The sequence below is a fragment of the Ranitomeya variabilis genome, chromosome 2 (genome assembly GCF_051348905.1).
Source record: "Ranitomeya variabilis isolate aRanVar5 chromosome 2, aRanVar5.hap1, whole genome shotgun sequence".
NCBI lineage: Eukaryota > Metazoa > Chordata > Amphibia > Anura > Dendrobatidae > Ranitomeya > Ranitomeya variabilis.
The window spans coordinates 952255679-952274344 of NC_135233.1; the positions used below are offsets into that span (position 1 = coordinate 952255679).

Sequence of the window (18666 nt, forward strand, 5' to 3'; positions counted from 1 at the left end):
TATCAAGCCATGTACCCTCGGGTACCGGCCTTTTGAAATGACTGTGTACCAAATTATCTCTTAGGGATCGACCTTTTCGGTATGTTATTAAGGGTCTAGGTCCAAGGGTCTAGGCACTTTAGGAGCTCGCCGAGACTGAATAATTTAGAGATACACAGCTCGGTTCCGATCATGCGCATCAGCGCGGCTGACTAGGCTGTGATGCATCAGAAAGCGCCGACTTAGATCCGGTCATGCGCAGTTATGCGGGCGGGGAATATCTGCGCTCCAGCTGGAACGCACGCCATGAGCGCTTCCGTGTGAGGAGGGCACTAGAAGTGGCAAGCATTACGAGATAATATAGATGTTCTGGGTCCTTAGTGCTACTCCAATATGGCGGCCTAAAGGGATATCTTACATGTTAGCTGCCTGAGGTAGTGTGCATTTATCGCCGTTCAGTAGAGACAAAACGAGGTGTGCTGGAGTTTTTCCTCTAGCTGCATTTAATCTATGCCTCCCACTCTAGGAGGGGCATTATCTTTATATGTGGGGAATAATGGACGACTCCATGAAGCATCCATATATCTTTAGCCTCCTGAAGATCCTGAATAGGTGAAACGCGTAGAGGCGTTATGACATCATGAAACTTAAGTATCTTTCCTTACTAGCTGCTATACCTTATCAATTTTGGGTGTGCTTTGGTGGACCAATTTTGTTGATATCTTATGTTTGTTGATATGGTCACCATTGCTATATAATTATTTTCCTGCCTCATTAGCTATTATTAGGGTCCGTAAGGGACAGCCGCCGTGGAGTGGGGGCGCCTTTTCCGCTGTACAGTAGGGTGCCAACCCCCACAGCTAGGTAGGCTTTGAGTAAGCAGGGAGCAGCCTAGTGAGGTATTTTATGTTCACTTTGCACAATTTTTTGCACTGTTTTGCACTTTTTTGCCTGTGTCTCCCACCCTTCTGCAGTCCTCCTGTGACTAAGTTATAGCCATATTGGCCTTGTCCTGTCCCTATTTTCCTGTTGTATGATTGATAGTACTAATGGCACATTGGCCTAGACTATAACAGGAGATTTAGGGACAGACTACGAGGAGCGGGGGCGCCTATCTCGAATTAATCTAGGGTGCCAACCTCCGCTGTTAGGTAGTGATTATCAGGGGCTGCAATAGGGCTGATGTTAGGGAGCACGGTTGTTTGTTGTGTGTAATTGTGGTTGTTTTTCATGGTTTTAAGGATATTTATTAAAAGTTGTGTTTTATCTGGTATATCTTTAAAGATTTAAGGTCGCTTGAAACTCAAATGCACAATTGGATTGGTGGAACCAGAGAGCCGTCATCTCCATTGTATGCTACTGTATCTACATCCTGATAATGGTGTTACTATAGAAATTGCGATGCCGGATGGTTGAGGTGAACGTTAGCATTTGGTATTAGGCCCTCTCCAACTACCAGGCCCCATAGCTGCTCACATTGTTGATACACCACTGTTTACATACAACAAATGCTACTTTAGGATGCAATACAGTGAGCCAGGAATTAGTTCATATCAATGCCCAACGATGGAGATAATGCTTCAATGTTTTAATACAGTAAGATGAGTTAAAGGACCGCAAAGCTTCAGAAGGGATTACTTATTAATAAAACTTTGAAACTTTTAGATTTCATTATCATCAACACTTTCACTTTGCTTTTCATCTGATGGTTTGTGCTCTTCCATTACAAAACCAATAATGCCAAAAATGAACAAATGATTGGATCAGACAGTAATATCCTGTAGTACAATGCTACAATCGTGGGGGAGGTCAGTGTTTGTTACTGATTATGATCAGCAGTAGAACACTGAAAGAGATTAGATGTGTGTGGTGTCATCATTCAAAAGTTTTCGTTTATCAGCAAATATTTCTTTGCTTCTAAAACTTAGTACAAAGATAAAAGTAAAATTTACTTGGAGAATCATCTTATAGATTGCCATAATGCATTTGAAATCCATTATTTAACGTTTGACTTTTTGCTGAGGACCTGAGAATGTCCAGATATTTTGCCTTGAACAGGTGGCTCAGGGCTTTGTTGCTTTGAGAAAAAAATGTAAAGGCGATAAAGAGTTTAACTAGTGCTGTGCCTCTTCATTCTGAAGACAGGTGGGGGCTCAGCAGTTGTGCTGATGGCATTTTCTATTGATCCTATATATGGAGAATTATCTCATGAAAGCAATTAGTAGAATTATTATCTGAAAGCTCTATTGCTTCATAAGGAAAGGTATGAGTTAAATGTAATACTGTATATTGTGACCCCACCAAAGCATGTGAATTATGCTTAATGTCTAACAAGGTTTCTTCTTCTTAGATAGTATACCACAGAATTATGTTATATGTGAGCTAGGAATTTCATCTATATACCGTATATACTCGAGAGTAAGTTGACCTGTGTATAAGCCGAGGAACGAAATTTTGCCACTAAAAACTGGGAAAACTTATTGACTCAAGGATAAGCTGGGTATGCATTTCCCTTCATCCCTATCCTGGTATGCATGGCTCCCCATCCCCGTCCTTGTATGCATGGCTCCCCGTCCTTGTATGCATGGCTCCCCGTCCCTGTATGCATGGCTCCTTATCCTCAATCTTGTATGCATGGCTCCTTATCCCCTATCCTTTTATGCATGGTTCCTATGAAAAAAAAACACATCCTACTTACCTTCCCTGCACGCCCTAGCTGCATCTCGCTCTGGCGCCAGTAGCTCTTCCGGCTGAGCGATCACGTGTCCCTGCTCATTAAAATAATTAATATTCACTCCATGCCTATGGGAGTGGAGAGGGGTGAATATTCATTACCTTAATGAGCAGGGGACTTGTGAATGCTCGGCCGGAAGACTGGAACCGGAAGGAGATGCAGTGAGGGCGGACAGGGAAGCTATGTAGGCTGTGGCTGTAACTATGCGTGCTATAAGAGAAATGAATATTCACTGCCACCACTGCTATAAATTAATATTCATCTCTCTTTAGCAGTGGGCACAGTTACAGCTGCCGGCTCCTGCCTCTGTTACCAGCTGCTCCGCCCCCCCCCCTCCCCCGCTGACTTTCTGGGACAATGACTCGTGTATAAGCTAAGGGGGGCGCTTTCAGCACAAAAAAATGTGCTGAAAAAAATCAACTTATACACAAGTAAATACAGTAGTTTCCCATGGTGTCTGAACCCCATCTATATTGAGGTCAGTTGACACAAGGTGTAGTTTTAAGAAATGAGATAGGACCGGACTGATTGAGTACATCTGGTTGTGGTGGGATGACTTTTACAATTTTTTTATCACAGCAGTGTTAACTAAGTACCCTATGTTATTTACATGTACTATTACTATTTATTTACTTATTACAGGGTATTTGTTCATTTAAGTTTTAGCTTTGCTTTTGTCTGTTAGGCGGCCAGTGTGAATGTGTTCCTACACATTGCGCTGGTACTAACTTATGTTCTGGCTGATTTCTTTGGTTTTTCCGCAGTATATTACCCAATAATAGTTGTCATATTTCTCTCATGTTCTATTAGATGTACAGTATATAAAATATTACAGAACATTGTTTGACTATTTACAATAGAGCCAATTAGACGTTTATGAGAGCAGTGCTTTTGATTTGTACATGTCAAAAGTTGTACACAGCCATAATATGCCCAAGTCAATGAAACCTCCCAGTGAGAAAGCTGCAAATATGAAAATCTGGGGGTGATTGTAAAGTTGTGATACTTTGCATGTAGGGTGACATGGCTTAGTCCAGAGGTGCACAACTCCAGTCCTCAAGGGGCACAAACAGTGCATGTTTTCAGGATTTCCTTAGTATTGCACAGGTGATAATTGCAACGTCTTCTGCAATGCTAAGGAAATCCTGAAAACATGCACGGTTAGTGGCCCTTGCGGACAGTTGCGGAGCACTATTTACCACCATGCAGAGCTTTGTAATAGAGCTAAATGTAACATTTTTACAAACCTCCAAGGATTTTTATTCCTGTTTAATAATGAAATGATTTTGAGGAACAGTTATTGCTGAACAATTGTGCACACTGTGTAGATGCACAAGACATATTCCTTACACTTACTCTCAGAAGGTTCTTTAGACTTTCTTCCACTGGAGGGCTTCCTCAGCAAACTTCTTCCTGAGGTAAAGAGGCTTGATAATTCTTCAAGGGGACTGGTTGGTGTTCTGGATCGTGAGCTGCTTTGAGATGTACAATAAGTGCTGGTAGATGCACTGACTGACTTCCCTTCTGGTGTGTTTCTGACATTAGAATGAGGCACTGATGGAGAACTTCTTGATAGACTTCCTGAATGCACAGAATCATAAGGTGGAGGTCTTTTGAGGCTTAGAGGAGTCAGTGACCTACACATGCTCACAGGAGAAGGAGAAGCTGAATGACTTTTAGGATAGCCATGTGGAGACTGCGTTCTGTAGGTAGTTGAAGCATGTGGTGGCGAAGATGAATGACCAGATGGAGAAATTCCATGGGAAATAATAGTTTGGTCTTTATCTACTTTCTGGTGTCCTGGAATGTGCGTTGGAACTGGTGATGGTGAAGCAGAAGCTGGTTGCTTGATGTAAGACACATTTTCCAATACTGGTAGCTTTGTTACTTCAAGAGGTGTTAATGGAGATTCATCAGAATTTGGTGAACATTGCGCTGGTGCTGGTGGAAACACCAATAAAGGAGGCCTTTGAGACAATAAATTTGGGAATGGAGGGGGAATGTCACAAATCTGGCCCTTGGGAGTTGATGGCACTGAGGACTTGGTGAATTCTAAGTCAGGCACTGTGGGAGTAGCACACTGAGAAGAGCAACTAATGTGATCCAAATCATAAAGACACCTAGAGTCATGTCCTGTATCATCAAATATAGAGTATTTCATTTCTTCATATACTGCCTCACATTGGTCTTCTTCATCTTTTTTAAAGTCTCTTAAAATGTTCCCAACCATTTCAATATAAACAGGTTCTTCATCATCTCGGTCCCCAGAACCACAACTGATGTGAGATGATGATGCTTCTCTAAACAAACTACTCTTCACTGTCCCATGCTTTTTAATATATGTCTCATCAAATGATGTGCTAAGATGAGTGGTTGGATTTCGTTTAGGCTTGGGAGGAGGAATCTTCTTAGTATATTCATCACTGTGAGGTCTTTGTTTCGCAGCCACTGAGGAATTAAAGAAAGAAAAGAAATCATAAACATACTTAACATACATTAATATTAACACATACAAAAGCTACATATTGTACTGCATATTTGCATAAAACGTGAAAATAGTTTTAAATTATTGATAATTTCATAGCTTTCAAGCAATAATAATCATTATAATCATCCTATGAGTGAGGTCACTTGATAGCATAAACATTTTTTAATTTATGGAATAAAGTTTGTATTTTACCAACCACTGACTGTGGCCATGTATTGAGTATTTTAGATAGATCCAGCATTATCTCTCCACCCCACCTCCAATTCATATTTTTTGAACAGTTTAAGCAAAATTTAAGGTAATTAGCATTAGAATTAAAATGCAATTCTGCACTTTTGATGAATAAAGATGCTACAAGTCATGAGTACAGGTTAGACATACTGATGTGCAAAATGACTTGGACAGTGCAAAATTTACATGTTGATATTCAAATTGTTAGGAGTATAACTTTTGATGATATTATGTACTGTTGTTGGTAAGATACTCCACGTCTTTGCAATTTTTAGGTTGAAAAACAATTTTCTTAAATTTTTAGACACAGTTGTTCATAGATTAATGAAACACTGACCATCTTTACTTCTGAGAAATTCTGCCTCTCTAATATGATCTTTTTATACACAGTTAAGTAAATCATGTAGCTTAGTTAGAAATGGACCCCCCAGTTGTTTTTCATTAGTACTACTTACCTTTCCTTTGTTATATGTTGCTGCCATCAATTTTTAAATACATTATTTTATCAAATGAGATGAAAAAACGACTAACTTCAGACATGTATTTTATCTTCAGTAATGCATTAAATATTTTCAAATCATTGATTTTCAAACTATTATATTCTTGTTTTCTTTTCATTTTAAACAGCTTTTTTGGAATGGGGGTTGTAAATATATGTAAAAAAAGATTCCATTTACGTATATATGAAAAATGCATGAATAACATGTAATTATTGTACATAAATACCACATCACATTTGCTAGTACAGTGAATATGCAAGTATATCACACACATATATTACAAATAAACACAATGCATCTGAGTAACATATAACTTCATGTATACTATATACAGTATGCAATATAAATGCAATAACACTAAAATTATATATTTTTTCACTTAGCTATTATTATCTTTCTTTACTTATTGCAGAATCACAAATAAGCTATTATTTAGACTTAAAGGACTTATTGGTAAGAATAATTTTTCCTGCAATCAGCTTATACCTGCAAGACCAGTTCATGAAATCCTCAAAAAACAGCTGTTAACACCACAAAGCTTTAACTGGCAATTATAGTAGAGGTAATATGGTATTAAAAGGCATCTGTCACCTCCTGGATGCTTTAAAGCTATTACTATGGTCATACAGGTAATAGAATGGTGAAACTAGTCTTACCTGTATGCTTCATAGCTAGATGTGGAGAAGTGCACTTTTAATCTTCTATGTTAATGATTTCTTCCAGGCTTTGGCGCATGTTGTGACTGGAAGAAATCCCTGCCTCCTCTTCATTACAATACTTCCTGCCTTCCATGCATGTCACACTGCTCTGAGACATGCAGTTGCGGCACCTTAACCCAGTGCATGCGCCATAAACTTGCGCAATTATGGTTACCTAATCTGCCCTATTATAGGCAGTGTCTTCAATCTGCTTCTGTGCAGGTGTGAGTCACTGCTACTGTGCATAGTAATAGCTTAAAAGCTTCCAGGGGGAGAGAAATTCCCATTAATTAAGGTATGTGACATGCAGAAGTAGTGCCGACTGCTGTTGCTTCAAAAGCATCCAGTAACTAGAGGGGTTAACACAGTCACAGGAGACAGGGGGATTGTGGGAAACTTGTTGACTGTTCTGGTAGCAGCCAAAGGGATGAGTGGTGTGTTTGTGTGATCTGTCTCACAAAAGTTCACACAAGTGAACCATAGGGATTCAGGATTCATGTATACAGTGGATATGGGCTAACCCCCTATACTGCTAGTTGAGAAAGTCTATCAGGAGCAGGAAGATAGTTATTGGAAAAAATTGTGTCAGAGAGATCATTTCCCTCAGCAAACCCCCCTCCCTACTCCATCTCACTGTACTAGAAGGAATGCTGTGTACTACCTTGCCTTTGTAAAGAGTCTTGATCTGTGCTGAATTGTGCTATCTAAAGAGACTGTTAGTCAATGTTCCTTTAAGAAGCAGCTGTCCTGTTTATGAAGCTCATGCTTAAGAGACCTGAATTGTACTGGATGTGCTGTGATATTAAACTACACTGTTCATTTGTTCATGAGGACTCTATCAATTGTATCTGTGTCAGCAAGTGGATCCATCTCTTGCCTGAGGAAGCTGCAGTGCATGGTCGCCCTGAGTAATGGTTCCCCCAGAGTTCCAAAGAATTCATAAGACCTGTCCCACCCCTATCTGAACCTAGCAGCGTGCACGTAGCAGGTAACCAATTCATCCATGAGTCTATTCTGCCACAGTAAGAGCTGCCCTTACTCTGGATGATATAGGGTACCCTGCTTTATGACATTCATGTCTTAACAAGGCATATGCACAAGGGCTGCCATTTACTGCATTAGGGGTAAAAGGTCTAAAGTAAAACATGTGCTAACATTACACTACTGTAGATTATCTATCCAAAATCAAACATACATACATTTTATGACTGAGCCTTCACTTTGATTCCGTACACAGTTTTACATGTATTTATATTTAGCAATGCAAATTAACTTTAAGTACCAACTAAAAGAGGTTGCTAGTGCTACCAATAAAAATCCAAAATAGACAAATAGGCGGGCACCATCCACTAACAATACTAAATGATATGGTTCTAATATAAATCCTGGGGATCACCTAATGCATGTCAGGAAATATTTATTATTATTTATGGATCTGCATTTATGTGTATCATCCTTTGAGGATTTTTAATTGTTTTTATGTGTGCTCCTTGTTGTTCTATAATAAAGCTTTTTTGACACTCTTATCGGTTTGGGTGATCCCTGTTATATGCATGTACTTTTTATTCATGGTTTTTGGTACCAATAAAAATCCCTGTCAAATTTGTATCCTTTCCAGCACTTCTTTAAAGGGAATCTGTCATCGGGTTTTCACCCCCAAAACTATTTACATGTATATGCATGTCACTCTTTCAAGGACAGCGCCAGCAATACCTTTCCATGGCCAGTCCAATCCTCCATTACTAAGAAATCAATGTTTGAACTGATATGGAAATGAGGCTGAGGAGATATTTGTAGATATGAAGCCTCTGTCACTCCAGCTTTATTCCCTGACCAGCACCGGCTTGTCCTGCATGACTGAAAGCCTTTATTATGTGTGACTTCAGACAAAAGAGCAAATAGTCAATCAGGAGGAGGTGGCGCTGGGCAGGGAAAACAACTGCAGTGACAGAGGCATCTACAAATCTACAAATCTTCAGATATTCAGTCTCATTTGCATATCAATTTAAACACTGATTTATCTGTAATGCAGAAATGGACTGGACGTGTAAAAGTATTGCTGACCTTGTCTTTGAAATTCAGATATAAATAGTTTAAGGGTGAAATCCTGCTGATAGATTCCCTTTAATAAAGCATTTCCTTTATTTCTTTTAATAAAAACACATTCGTCTACGTGTTTTAGACAGTATAGTCCTAACAAAATTGGTGTAAATCTCTAAACTTTCCAGGCGCTGTCAGGTTCCTCTGCACTCTTAATCTGAGAACAAGCAAATGGACATTGGCAAAATGTGGAACAGTGAAATGTTCTTTTGCTTTGTATTTATAGCCACCCTATAAGTTGACCCACTCCACAAAGAAAGTAAATTTTGCATTTCATTTGGCCATCAAGTTCCCAGAGTCTGGAGGAAGAGTGGAGAGGCCACAATCGAAGCTGCTTGAGGTCTAGTGTGATGTTTCCATAATGGGGTATTGTCAAGAGGAAGATGAGAGGCACCAGACCCAACAATGCAGATGAGCTGAAGGCTGCTATCAAAGCAACCTGGGCTTCCATAACACCTCAGCAGTGCCACAGGCTGATCGCCTCCCTTGCCACGCCGCATGGATACAGCAATTGATGCAAAAGGAGCCCCGACTAAGTATTGAGTGCATTTACTGAACATACATTTCAGTAGGCCAACATTTCGGATTTTAAAATCATTTTTCAAGGTTGTGTTATAAAGTATTCTAATTTACTGAGATAATGACTTTTTGGTTTTCATTGGCTGTAAGCCTTAATCATCAACATTAACAGAAAAAAAAACACTTGCAATAGATCACTCTGCATATAATGACTATTTAATATATGAATTTCACTTTTTGCATTGAAAAACTGAAATTAATTAACTTTTTGATGATATTCTAATTTTGTGAGAGGTACCTGTAGTTTATTTTATTCTGCAAGGGAGCTAATCTGCATTCTTTTTCCCATTAGCTGTAAGACTCTATATTCATCACTAGTACTTCCCCATGTTTATTTAGCCAAAAACAGAAGTGAAAGGCAGGAGAATTATCATCAAAGTTGTATGTCTTTTAATTTTGCTAGCTTTTTTCTTGAGCAAACTTTTTTTTTGTTTTTGTATAAATTAAAGCCATAATTCTAAGTTTGCACTTTGTACAATCAAAAATAAATATGTTATCAATATAACAACTGTATATATGGTTAAAGATAATAATCCCAAAAAAGTATATTGTGCTTACATGTCTATAAATAGAAAAAACAACACTTAAATTATTTATTAATCTCTTAATTATCAAATAACAAATACATTTTAGAACTATGAAGCTGCGATATTGCTGCTTTTTTTTCCAGCTGGGTGGTTTCATTGCATACTTATAATTCTTGATTGGAGAGGCTTTTCTACATTTTACAAATACTTGATCTCTCCATGATCATGAAGTGTTTCTGTTATTGTTTTCCTCAATTATCTGCAATTTACAGATTGGTTGGAAAAACTGCTGCAATCCAACTCACTTGTCATAAATGTCTACATAGTATGTGGTAGATAAACACTGGTAATGAAGTCTCCAATGAGAGCCTGCTGAATACCCATCAGCTAATTATCAGTGGATGGATACATCCTCTGTATACAGTACATACAATTATTAATGTTCTCCCTAAACACATATATCTAAAATATATTCTTGCATATACACTTTTCATCTTAACCCCTTCCCGACATCTGACGTTATAGTACGTCAGATGTCGGGTCCCCTGCTTTGATGTGCGCTCCGGCGGTGAGCGCACATCAAAGTCGCGACATGTCAGCTGTTTTTTACAGCTGACATGTGCGCGCAATAGCGGCGGGTGAAATCGCGATCACCCGCCGCTATTAACTAGTTAAATGCCGCTGTCAAACGCAGACAGCGGCATTTAACTACTGCATCCGGCCGTGCGGCCGGATATGAGCGCATCGCCGACCCCCGTCACATGATCGGGGGTCGGCGATGCTTGTACATTGTAACCATAGAGGTCCTGGAGACCTCTATGGTTACTGATCGCCGGTGGCTGTGAGCGCCACTCTGTGGTCGGCGCTCACAGCACACCGGCATTTCTGCTGTGTAGCAGCGATCTTATGATCGCTGCTGCATAGCAGAGCCGATCGCGTTGTGCCTGCTTCTAGCCTCCCATGGAGGCTATAGAAGCATGGCAAAAGTAAAAAAAAAAGTAAAAAAAATGTGAAAAAAATAAAAAAAATATAAAAGTTTAAATCACCCCCCTTTCGCCCCAATCAAAATAAATCAATAAAAAAAAACCCCAACCTACACATATTTGGTATCGCCGCGTTCAGAATCGCCCGATCTATCAATAAAAAAAAGCATTAACCTGATCGCTAAACGGCGTAATGAGAAAAAAAATCGAAACGCCAGATTTATGTTTTTTTGGTCGCCACGACATTGCATTAAAATGCAATAACGGGCGATCAAAAGAACGTATCTGCACCAAAATGCTATCATTAAAAATGCCAGCTCGGCACGCAAAAAATAAGCCCTCACCTGACCCCAGATCACGAAAAATGGAGACGCTACGAGTATCGGAAAATGGCGCAATTTTGTTTTGTTTTGTTTTTTGCAAAGTTTGGAATTTTTTTTCACCACTTAGGTGAAAAATAACCTAGTCATGTTAGGTGTCTATGAACTCGTACTGACCTGGAGAATCATAATGGCAGGTCAGTTTTAGCATTTAGTGAACCTAGCAAAATAGGCAAGCAAAAAACAAGTGTGGGATTGCACTGCACTTGGAATTTTTTTCCCGTTTTCTAGTACACGACATGGTAAAACCAATGATGTCGTTCAAAAGTACAACTCGTCCCGCAAAAAATAAGCCCTCACATGGCCAAATTGACGGAAAAATAAAAAAAGTTATGGCTCTGGGAAGGCCGAAAGCCTCTCTGGAACCAATAATCACCCCATGTAAAGGTATCTTTATAAGTTAAAGATTCAGAATACTATGACTTTTATCATATCCTGAACAGTCAAGTTTTTTATGAACCGTTAAGGTTTTCTGGTTGAAGTAAAAAAAACTCTGAGTGTTTACAGTTTGAAACCATAAAATGTTGAAAAATTATGTCATTCTTGAGTATATCACTCAATGGTGCTCATAAACGTGTCAAATTTGATCTATAATATACTTTAATATACGTTACTTTAATCTTTAATATACTTAAGAACAGGGCCCCAGACATCACACAGGGGGTCTGAAACACCGCACAGTGGTCCAAAATATCGCTGTGCTCTGCCTGGGGCCCCATATGCTGCCTGGGGCCCCTGTGCTCTGCCTGGGGCCCCATATGCTGCCTGGGGCCCCTGTGCTCTGCCTGGGGCCCCATATTCTGCCTGGGGCCCCTGTGCTCTGCCTGGGGCCACTGTGCTCTGCCTGGGGCCCCATATGCTGCCTGGGGCCCCTGTGCTCTGCCTGGGGCCCCATATGCTGCCTGGGGCCCCTGTGCTCTGCCTGGGGCCCCTGTGCTCTGCCTGGGGCCCCATAGGCTGCCTGGGGCCCCTGTGCTCTACCTGGGACCACTGTGCTCTGCCTGGGGCCCCTGTGCTCTGCCTGGGGCCCCTGTGCTCTGCCTGGGGCCCCATGTTCTGCCTGGGGCCACTGTGCTCTGCCTGGGGCCCCATAGGCTGCCTGGGGCCCCTGTGCTCTGCCTGGGACCACTGTGCTCTGCCTGGGGCCCCATATGCTGCCTGGGGCCCCTGTGCTCTGCCTGGGGCCACTGTGCTCTGCCTGGGGCCCCATATGCTGCCTGGGGCCCCTGTGCTCTGCCTGGGGCCCCATATGCTGCCTGGGGCCCCTGTGCTCTGCCTGGGGCCCCTGTGCTCTGCCTGGGGCCCCATGTTCTGCCTGGGGCCCCTGTGCTCTGCCTGGGGCCACTGTGCTCTGCCTGGGGCCCCATGTTCTGCCTGGGGCCACTGTGCTCTGCCTGGGGCCCCATAAGCTGCCTGGGGCCCCTGTGCTCTGCCTGGGACCACTGTGCTCTGCCTGGGGCCCCATATGCTGCCTGGGGCCCCTGTGCTCTGCCTGGGGCCACTGTGCTCTGCCTGGGGCCCCATATGCTGCCTGGGGCCACTGTGCTCTGCCTGGGGCCCCATATGCTGCCTGGGGCCCCTGTGCTCTGCCTGGGGCCCCATATGCTGCCTGGGGCCCCTGTGCTCTGCCTGGGGCCCCTGTGCTCTGCCTGGGGTCCCATATGCTGCCTGGGGCCCCTGTGCTCTGCCTGGGGCCCCATATGCTGCCTGGGGCCCCTGTGCTCTGCCTGGGGCCCTTGTGCTCTGCCTGGGGTCCCATATGCTGCCTGGGGCCCCTGTGCTCTGCCTGGGGCCCCTGTGCTCTGCCTGGGGCCCCATGTTCTGCCTGGGGCCCCTGTGCTCTGCCTGGGGCCACTGTGCTCTGCCTGGGGCCCCATATGCTGCCTGGGGCCCCTGTGCTCTGCCTGGGGCCCCATATGCTGCCTGGGGCCCATGTGCTCTGCCTGGGGCCACTGTGCTCTGCCTGGGGCCCCATAGGCTGCCTGGGGCCCCTGTGCTCTGCCTGGGACCACTGTGCTCTGCCTGGGGCCCCATATGCTGCCTGGGGCCCCTGTGCTCTGCCTGGGGCCACTGTGCTCTGCCTGGGGCCCCATATGCTGCCTGGGGCCCCTGTGCTCTGCCTGGGTGTAGGACACTGGTGACGTCACTTATCTCCGGACATTAGCTCCGGACATTAGCTCCGGACATTATCTCCGGACATTAGCTCCGGACATTATCTCCGGACATTAGCTCCGGACAATGCCACGGAAGTTGGCACAAATTGCAGGAAGTAGTATTCTAGGCAATTATATATTAGATGGGCATTTCCTGAAGGAAATACATGGTGCTTGAACAGCGCTACCAGCTTTACAGCAGCACTTTTCACACACGGGACTGGGGGGCGCGCTTACTTTTGCACCCGGGGCCAGGGGCGTGCTTACTTTTGCACCCGGGGGCGCACTTACTTTTGCACCCAGAGGCGCACTTACTTTTGCACCCGGGGGCGCGCTTACTTTTGCAACCGGGGGCGCACTTACTTTTGCACCCGGGGGCGCACTTACTTTTGCACCCGGGGGCGCACTTACTTTTGCACCCGGGGGCGTACTTACTTTTGCACCCGGGGGCGCACTTACTTTTGGTGGGCGGGGCTCCTCGGCCTCCGATTTGGTTGGTGGGGCCCCTCGGCCTCCGATTTGGTTGGTGGGGCCCCTCGGCCTCCGATTTGGTGGGCGGGGACCCTCGGCCTCCGATTTGGTGGGCGGGGTCCCTCTGCCTCCGATTTGGTGTGCGGGGACCCTCGGCCTCCGCTTTGGTGGGCGGGGTCCCTCTGCCTCCGATTTGGTGTGCGGGGCCCCTCGGCCTTCGATTTGGTGGGCGGGGCCCCTTGGCCTCCGATTTGGTTGGTGTGGACCCTCGGCCTCCGCTTTGGTGGGCGGGGTCCCTCTGCCTCCGATTTGGTGTGCGGGGCCCCTCGGCCTCCGATTTGGTTGGTGGGGCCCCTCGGCCTCCGATTTGGTTGGTGGGGCCCCTCGGCCTCCAATTTGGTGGGCGGGGACCCTCGGCCTCCGATTTGGTGGGCGGGGTCCCTCTGCCTCCGATTTGGTGTGCGGGGACCCTCGGCCTCCGCTTTGGTGGGCGGGGTCCCTCTGCCTCCGATTTGGTGTGCGGGGCCCCTCGGCCTTCGATTTGGTGGGCGGGGCCCCTCGGCCTCCGATTTGGTTGGTGTGGACCCTCGGCCTCCGCTTTGGTGGGCGGGGCCCCTCGGCCTTCGATTTGGCGGGCGGGGTCCCTCTGCCTCCGATTTGGTGTGCGGGGACCCTCGGCCTCCGCTTTGGTGGGCGGGGACCCTCGGCCTCCGATTTGGTGGGCGGGGCCCATTGGCCTCCGATGTGGTGGGCGGGGCCCCTCGGCCTCCGATTTGGTGGGCGGGGACCCCCGGCCTACGATTTGGTGGGCGGGGCCGGGCCCCTCGGTCTCCGCTTTGGTGGGCGGGGCCCCTCGGCCTCCGATTTGGTGGGTGGGGACCCTCGGCCTCCATTATGGTGGGCGGGGACCCTCGGCCTCCGATTTGGTGGGCGGGGCCCCTCGGCCTCCGATTTGGTGGGCGAGGACCCTCGGCCTCCAATATGGTGGGCGGGGACCCTCGGCCTCCGATTTGGTGGGCGGGGACCCTCGGCCTCCGATTTGGTGGGCGGGGCCCCTCGGCCTCCGATTTGGTGGGCGGGGCCCCTCTGCCTCCGATGTGGCGGTCGGGGCCCCTCGGCCTCCGCTTTGGTGGGCGGGGCCGGGCCCCTCGGCCTCTGCTTTGGTGGGCGGGGCCGCTCGGCCTTCGATTTGTTGGGCGGGGCTCCTCGGCCTCCGATTTGGTTGGCGGGGCCCCTCGGCCTCCGATTTGGTTGGTGGGGCCCCTTATCCTCCGATTTGGTGGGCGGGGACTCTCGGCCTCCGATTTGGTTGGCGGGGCCCCTCGGCCTCCGATTTGGTGGGCAGGGACCCTCGGCCTCCGATTTGGTGGGCGGGGCCCCTCGACCTCCGATTTGGTGGGCGGGGACCCTCGGCCTCCGCTTTGGTGGGTGGGGCCCGTCGGCCTCCGATTTGGTGGACGGGGCCCCTCGGCCTCCGATTTGGATGGTGTGGACACTCGGCCTCCGATTTGGTGGGCGGGGCCCCTCGGCCTCCGATGTGGTGGGCGGGGACCCTCGGCCTCCAATTTGGTGGGCGGGGACCCTCGGCCTCCGATTTGGTGGGCGGGGACCCTCGGCCTCCGATTTGGTGGGCGGGGACCCTCGGCCTCCAATTTGGTGGGCGGGGACCCTCGGCCTCCGATTTGGTGGGCGGGGACCCTCGGCCTCCAATTTGGTGGGCGGGGACCCTCGGCCTCCGATGTGGTGGGCGGGGCCCCTCGGGCTCCGATGTGGTGGTCGGGGCCCCTCGGCCTCCGCTTTGGTGGGCGGGGCCGGGCCCCTCGGCCTCCGCTTTGGTGGGCGGGGCCGCTCGGCCTTCGATTTGGTGGGCGGGGCTCCTCGGCCTCCGATTTGGTTGGCGGGGCCCCTCGGCCTCCGATTTGGTGTGTGCTCTGCCTGGGGCCACTGTGCTCTGCCTGGGGCCCCATATGCTGCCTGGGGCCCTGTGCTCTGCCTGGGGCCCCATATGCTGCCTGGGGCCCCTGTGCTCTGCCTGGGGCCCCTGTGCTCTGCCTGGGGCCACTGTGCTCTGCCTGGGTGTAGGACACTGGTGACGTCACTTATCTCCGGACATTAGCTCCGGACATTAGCTCCGGACATTAGCTCCGGACAATAGCTCCGGACAAAGCCACGGAAGTTGGCACAAATTGCAGGAAGTAGTATTCTAGGCAATTATATATTAGATTAATACTCCATGTCATACCCCTGCATTGTTCCCGCCCTAACAAGGGCAGTACCCTAGTATGGACAAATACAAGCATTACCCATAGCAACAATGTTGACTCCCAGCAGTTATGTTTTCCCGAGGTGAAATATAGGGGATATTTGTTCTTTTCTTTCCTCTTGAAATAGTACGTTTTGAACTTTGAAGAAGAACAGAAGGCGACTTGGGTGAGACCGAACCATTTTCTATTTTGAGCACGGTTTAAATTGAGCACTGTAACTTTAAATATGGTATTGTCTGTCTGTTTGTATATATTAGTTCATTACCTTTTAGGTGATTATTAAAAGTTATGTTTTAGAATTTTTGCCTGGCCCTGCTGAAATCTCTTTGTATCCCTTTGGGAAAGGCATTGTAGTCAGTTACATTTCCTGATGAATAATAGCTGAATTTTGAAGACTGAGTTTGGTAGAACATTTTTTAACCTATAACATGAAAGTAATGTTAATAATATATAACTAATTTCAAAATCTTCAGTTTTACACAAATTAGTTGATGCAAAAATTAATACACCTCACATTAAAAATTACAAAATCTATTATTTTATATGACCTTCATGATAAGGACAGCGCTAAGTCTTTTATGCATGAAATGAACAACTTGGCGACTTATTGCAACATCTACTTTCATTCTTCAAGAACGACCTCTTTTAGAGCATGGATGCTGGATGAAGAGTGATGCTCAAGTTGTCTCTTCAGAATTGCCCATAAGTATTTTGATTGGGTTCAGATCAGGAGACATACTTGGCCATTGAATCACTTTCATCCTAGCAGAGCAGTACATTTGTGATTTCTTGATACCATCAATGAAATGTATCCCTCCGACCCCAGCAGCACTATTACAGCCCCACATAAGGACAATACCACTATCATGTTTCACTGTAGAACACCATCAAGTCAAGGAGTCCGAGGTTAAATGCAGGAGGGTAAAATGGGTAATACAAATTGGTAGTCAAAAAGGCAAATCCAGGGTCTGGCAGCAAAGATCAGAATACCAGAATACAGAGTACAGAGCAAACACACCACTGAACTAAAAGCTAGTACTGATAGTTAACAGCTAATTTTTGAAGTGACAGTAGTCAGCCAGCTAATTACAATGGCATGTAAAAGATGGGGCATCCCTCGTCAAAATTACTGTAATTGTTAACAGTTCAGTAAGGTAATGATGAAATGATCTCTAAAAGACCTAACGTTAAATTTGACACATTTCCCTTGTATTTTAGGGGAAAACAAATAAGTATATATATATTTTTTGATCTTTTACATTTTCAAAATTACCAAAATGAAGGCAGGAAGATGCAAAAGGTTGGGTACGCTGCATGGTTAGTACCTAGTAGCACCCCCTTTTTAAAGTATCACAGCTTGTAAACGCTTCTTGTAGCCAGCCAAGAGTCTTTCAATTCTTGTTTGAGGGATTTTCATCTATTCTTCCTTGGAAAATTCTTACAGTTCTGTGAGATTCCTGGGTCATCTTCAATGCACTGCTATTTTTAGGTCTTGCCACAGATTTTCAACGATGTTCAGAACAGAGGACTGTGAGGGCCAAAGTAAAACCTTCAGCTTATGCCATTTGAGGTAGTCTGTTGTGCATTTTGACATGTTTTTATGATAATTTTCCATTTGTAGAAGCCATCAACTTATCACATTCAGCTTTTTTACAGATGTGGTTATGTTTGCATCAAGAATTTGTTGAAATGTAATTGAATGCCTTCTGCCCTATACCCGTGAAATGTTCCCCATGCCATTGGCTGCAATTCAATCCCAAAGCATGATTTATCCACCCCTATGCTTAATGGTTGGTGAGATGTTCTTTTCCTGAGATTCTGTGCCTTTTTTTGATCGTTGTTTTGGGAAGAGTTCTATTTTAACCTCATCGGTTCACAGGACTTGTTTCCAAAATGCATCAGACTTGCTTAGATTTTATTTTGCATACTTCTGATACTGAATTTTATGGTGAGGATGCAGGAAAGGTTTTCTTCTGATGACTCTTCCATGAAGGCCATCTTTGTGTAGTTGTCTCTGAACAGTAGAACAATGTACCACAACTCCAGAGTTTGCTAAATCTTTCTGAAGGTCTTTTGCAGTCAAAGAGAGTTCCAATCTGCTTTTCTAGCAATCCTAAAAGCAACTCTCACTGAAATTTTGCTTGGTCTACCAGACTTTATCTTGATCTCCACCGTTCTTGCTAACTGCCATTTCTTAATTACATTTCAAATTGAGGAAAAGGCAACTTGAAAACACTTTGCTATTGTGATGAGGCTGCATTGCAGTTTAGTGCAACCTCCACCAGGGGGTGCTGGAAAAGGAAGAGAGGTTGCACACTCACAGCGTAGCAACACTGAACAGCCGCACAGCTGTCACAGGTAACAAAAGAGTGGTCAGACGAGCCGTGTCAGAAACTGTCAGGAGCAGAAGTACCAGAGGTTACAGCAATGAACAAAGTCAGAGTAAAGCCAGAAGTCAGAACTAAACGGGAGCATGGTATCCAAAATGAGAGACATAAGACTGAGTCGGGCTACAAGCAAGAAGTCTAAGGCGGTCGCGGAACAAGGTATCCGATATAGAAAGCAAGAGGCAGGGTACA

General features: G+C 45.6%; 1 protein-coding gene across 4 annotated transcripts in view; it reads right to left on the reverse strand.

Annotated features, from left to right (window-relative positions):
* Window positions 1-18666, reverse strand: part of NYAP2 (neuronal tyrosine-phosphorylated phosphoinositide-3-kinase adaptor 2) — a 286407-nt gene that overhangs the window by 72054 nt on the left and 195687 nt on the right. For all 4 annotated transcript variants that reach the window (XM_077290780.1, XM_077290779.1, XM_077290782.1 and 1 more), the window contains one exon: window positions 4070-5161. In XM_077290780.1, the coding sequence (XP_077146895.1) occupies window positions 4070-5161 (1092 nt within the window). The remainder of the gene's footprint in view (window positions 1-4069; window positions 5162-18666) is intronic.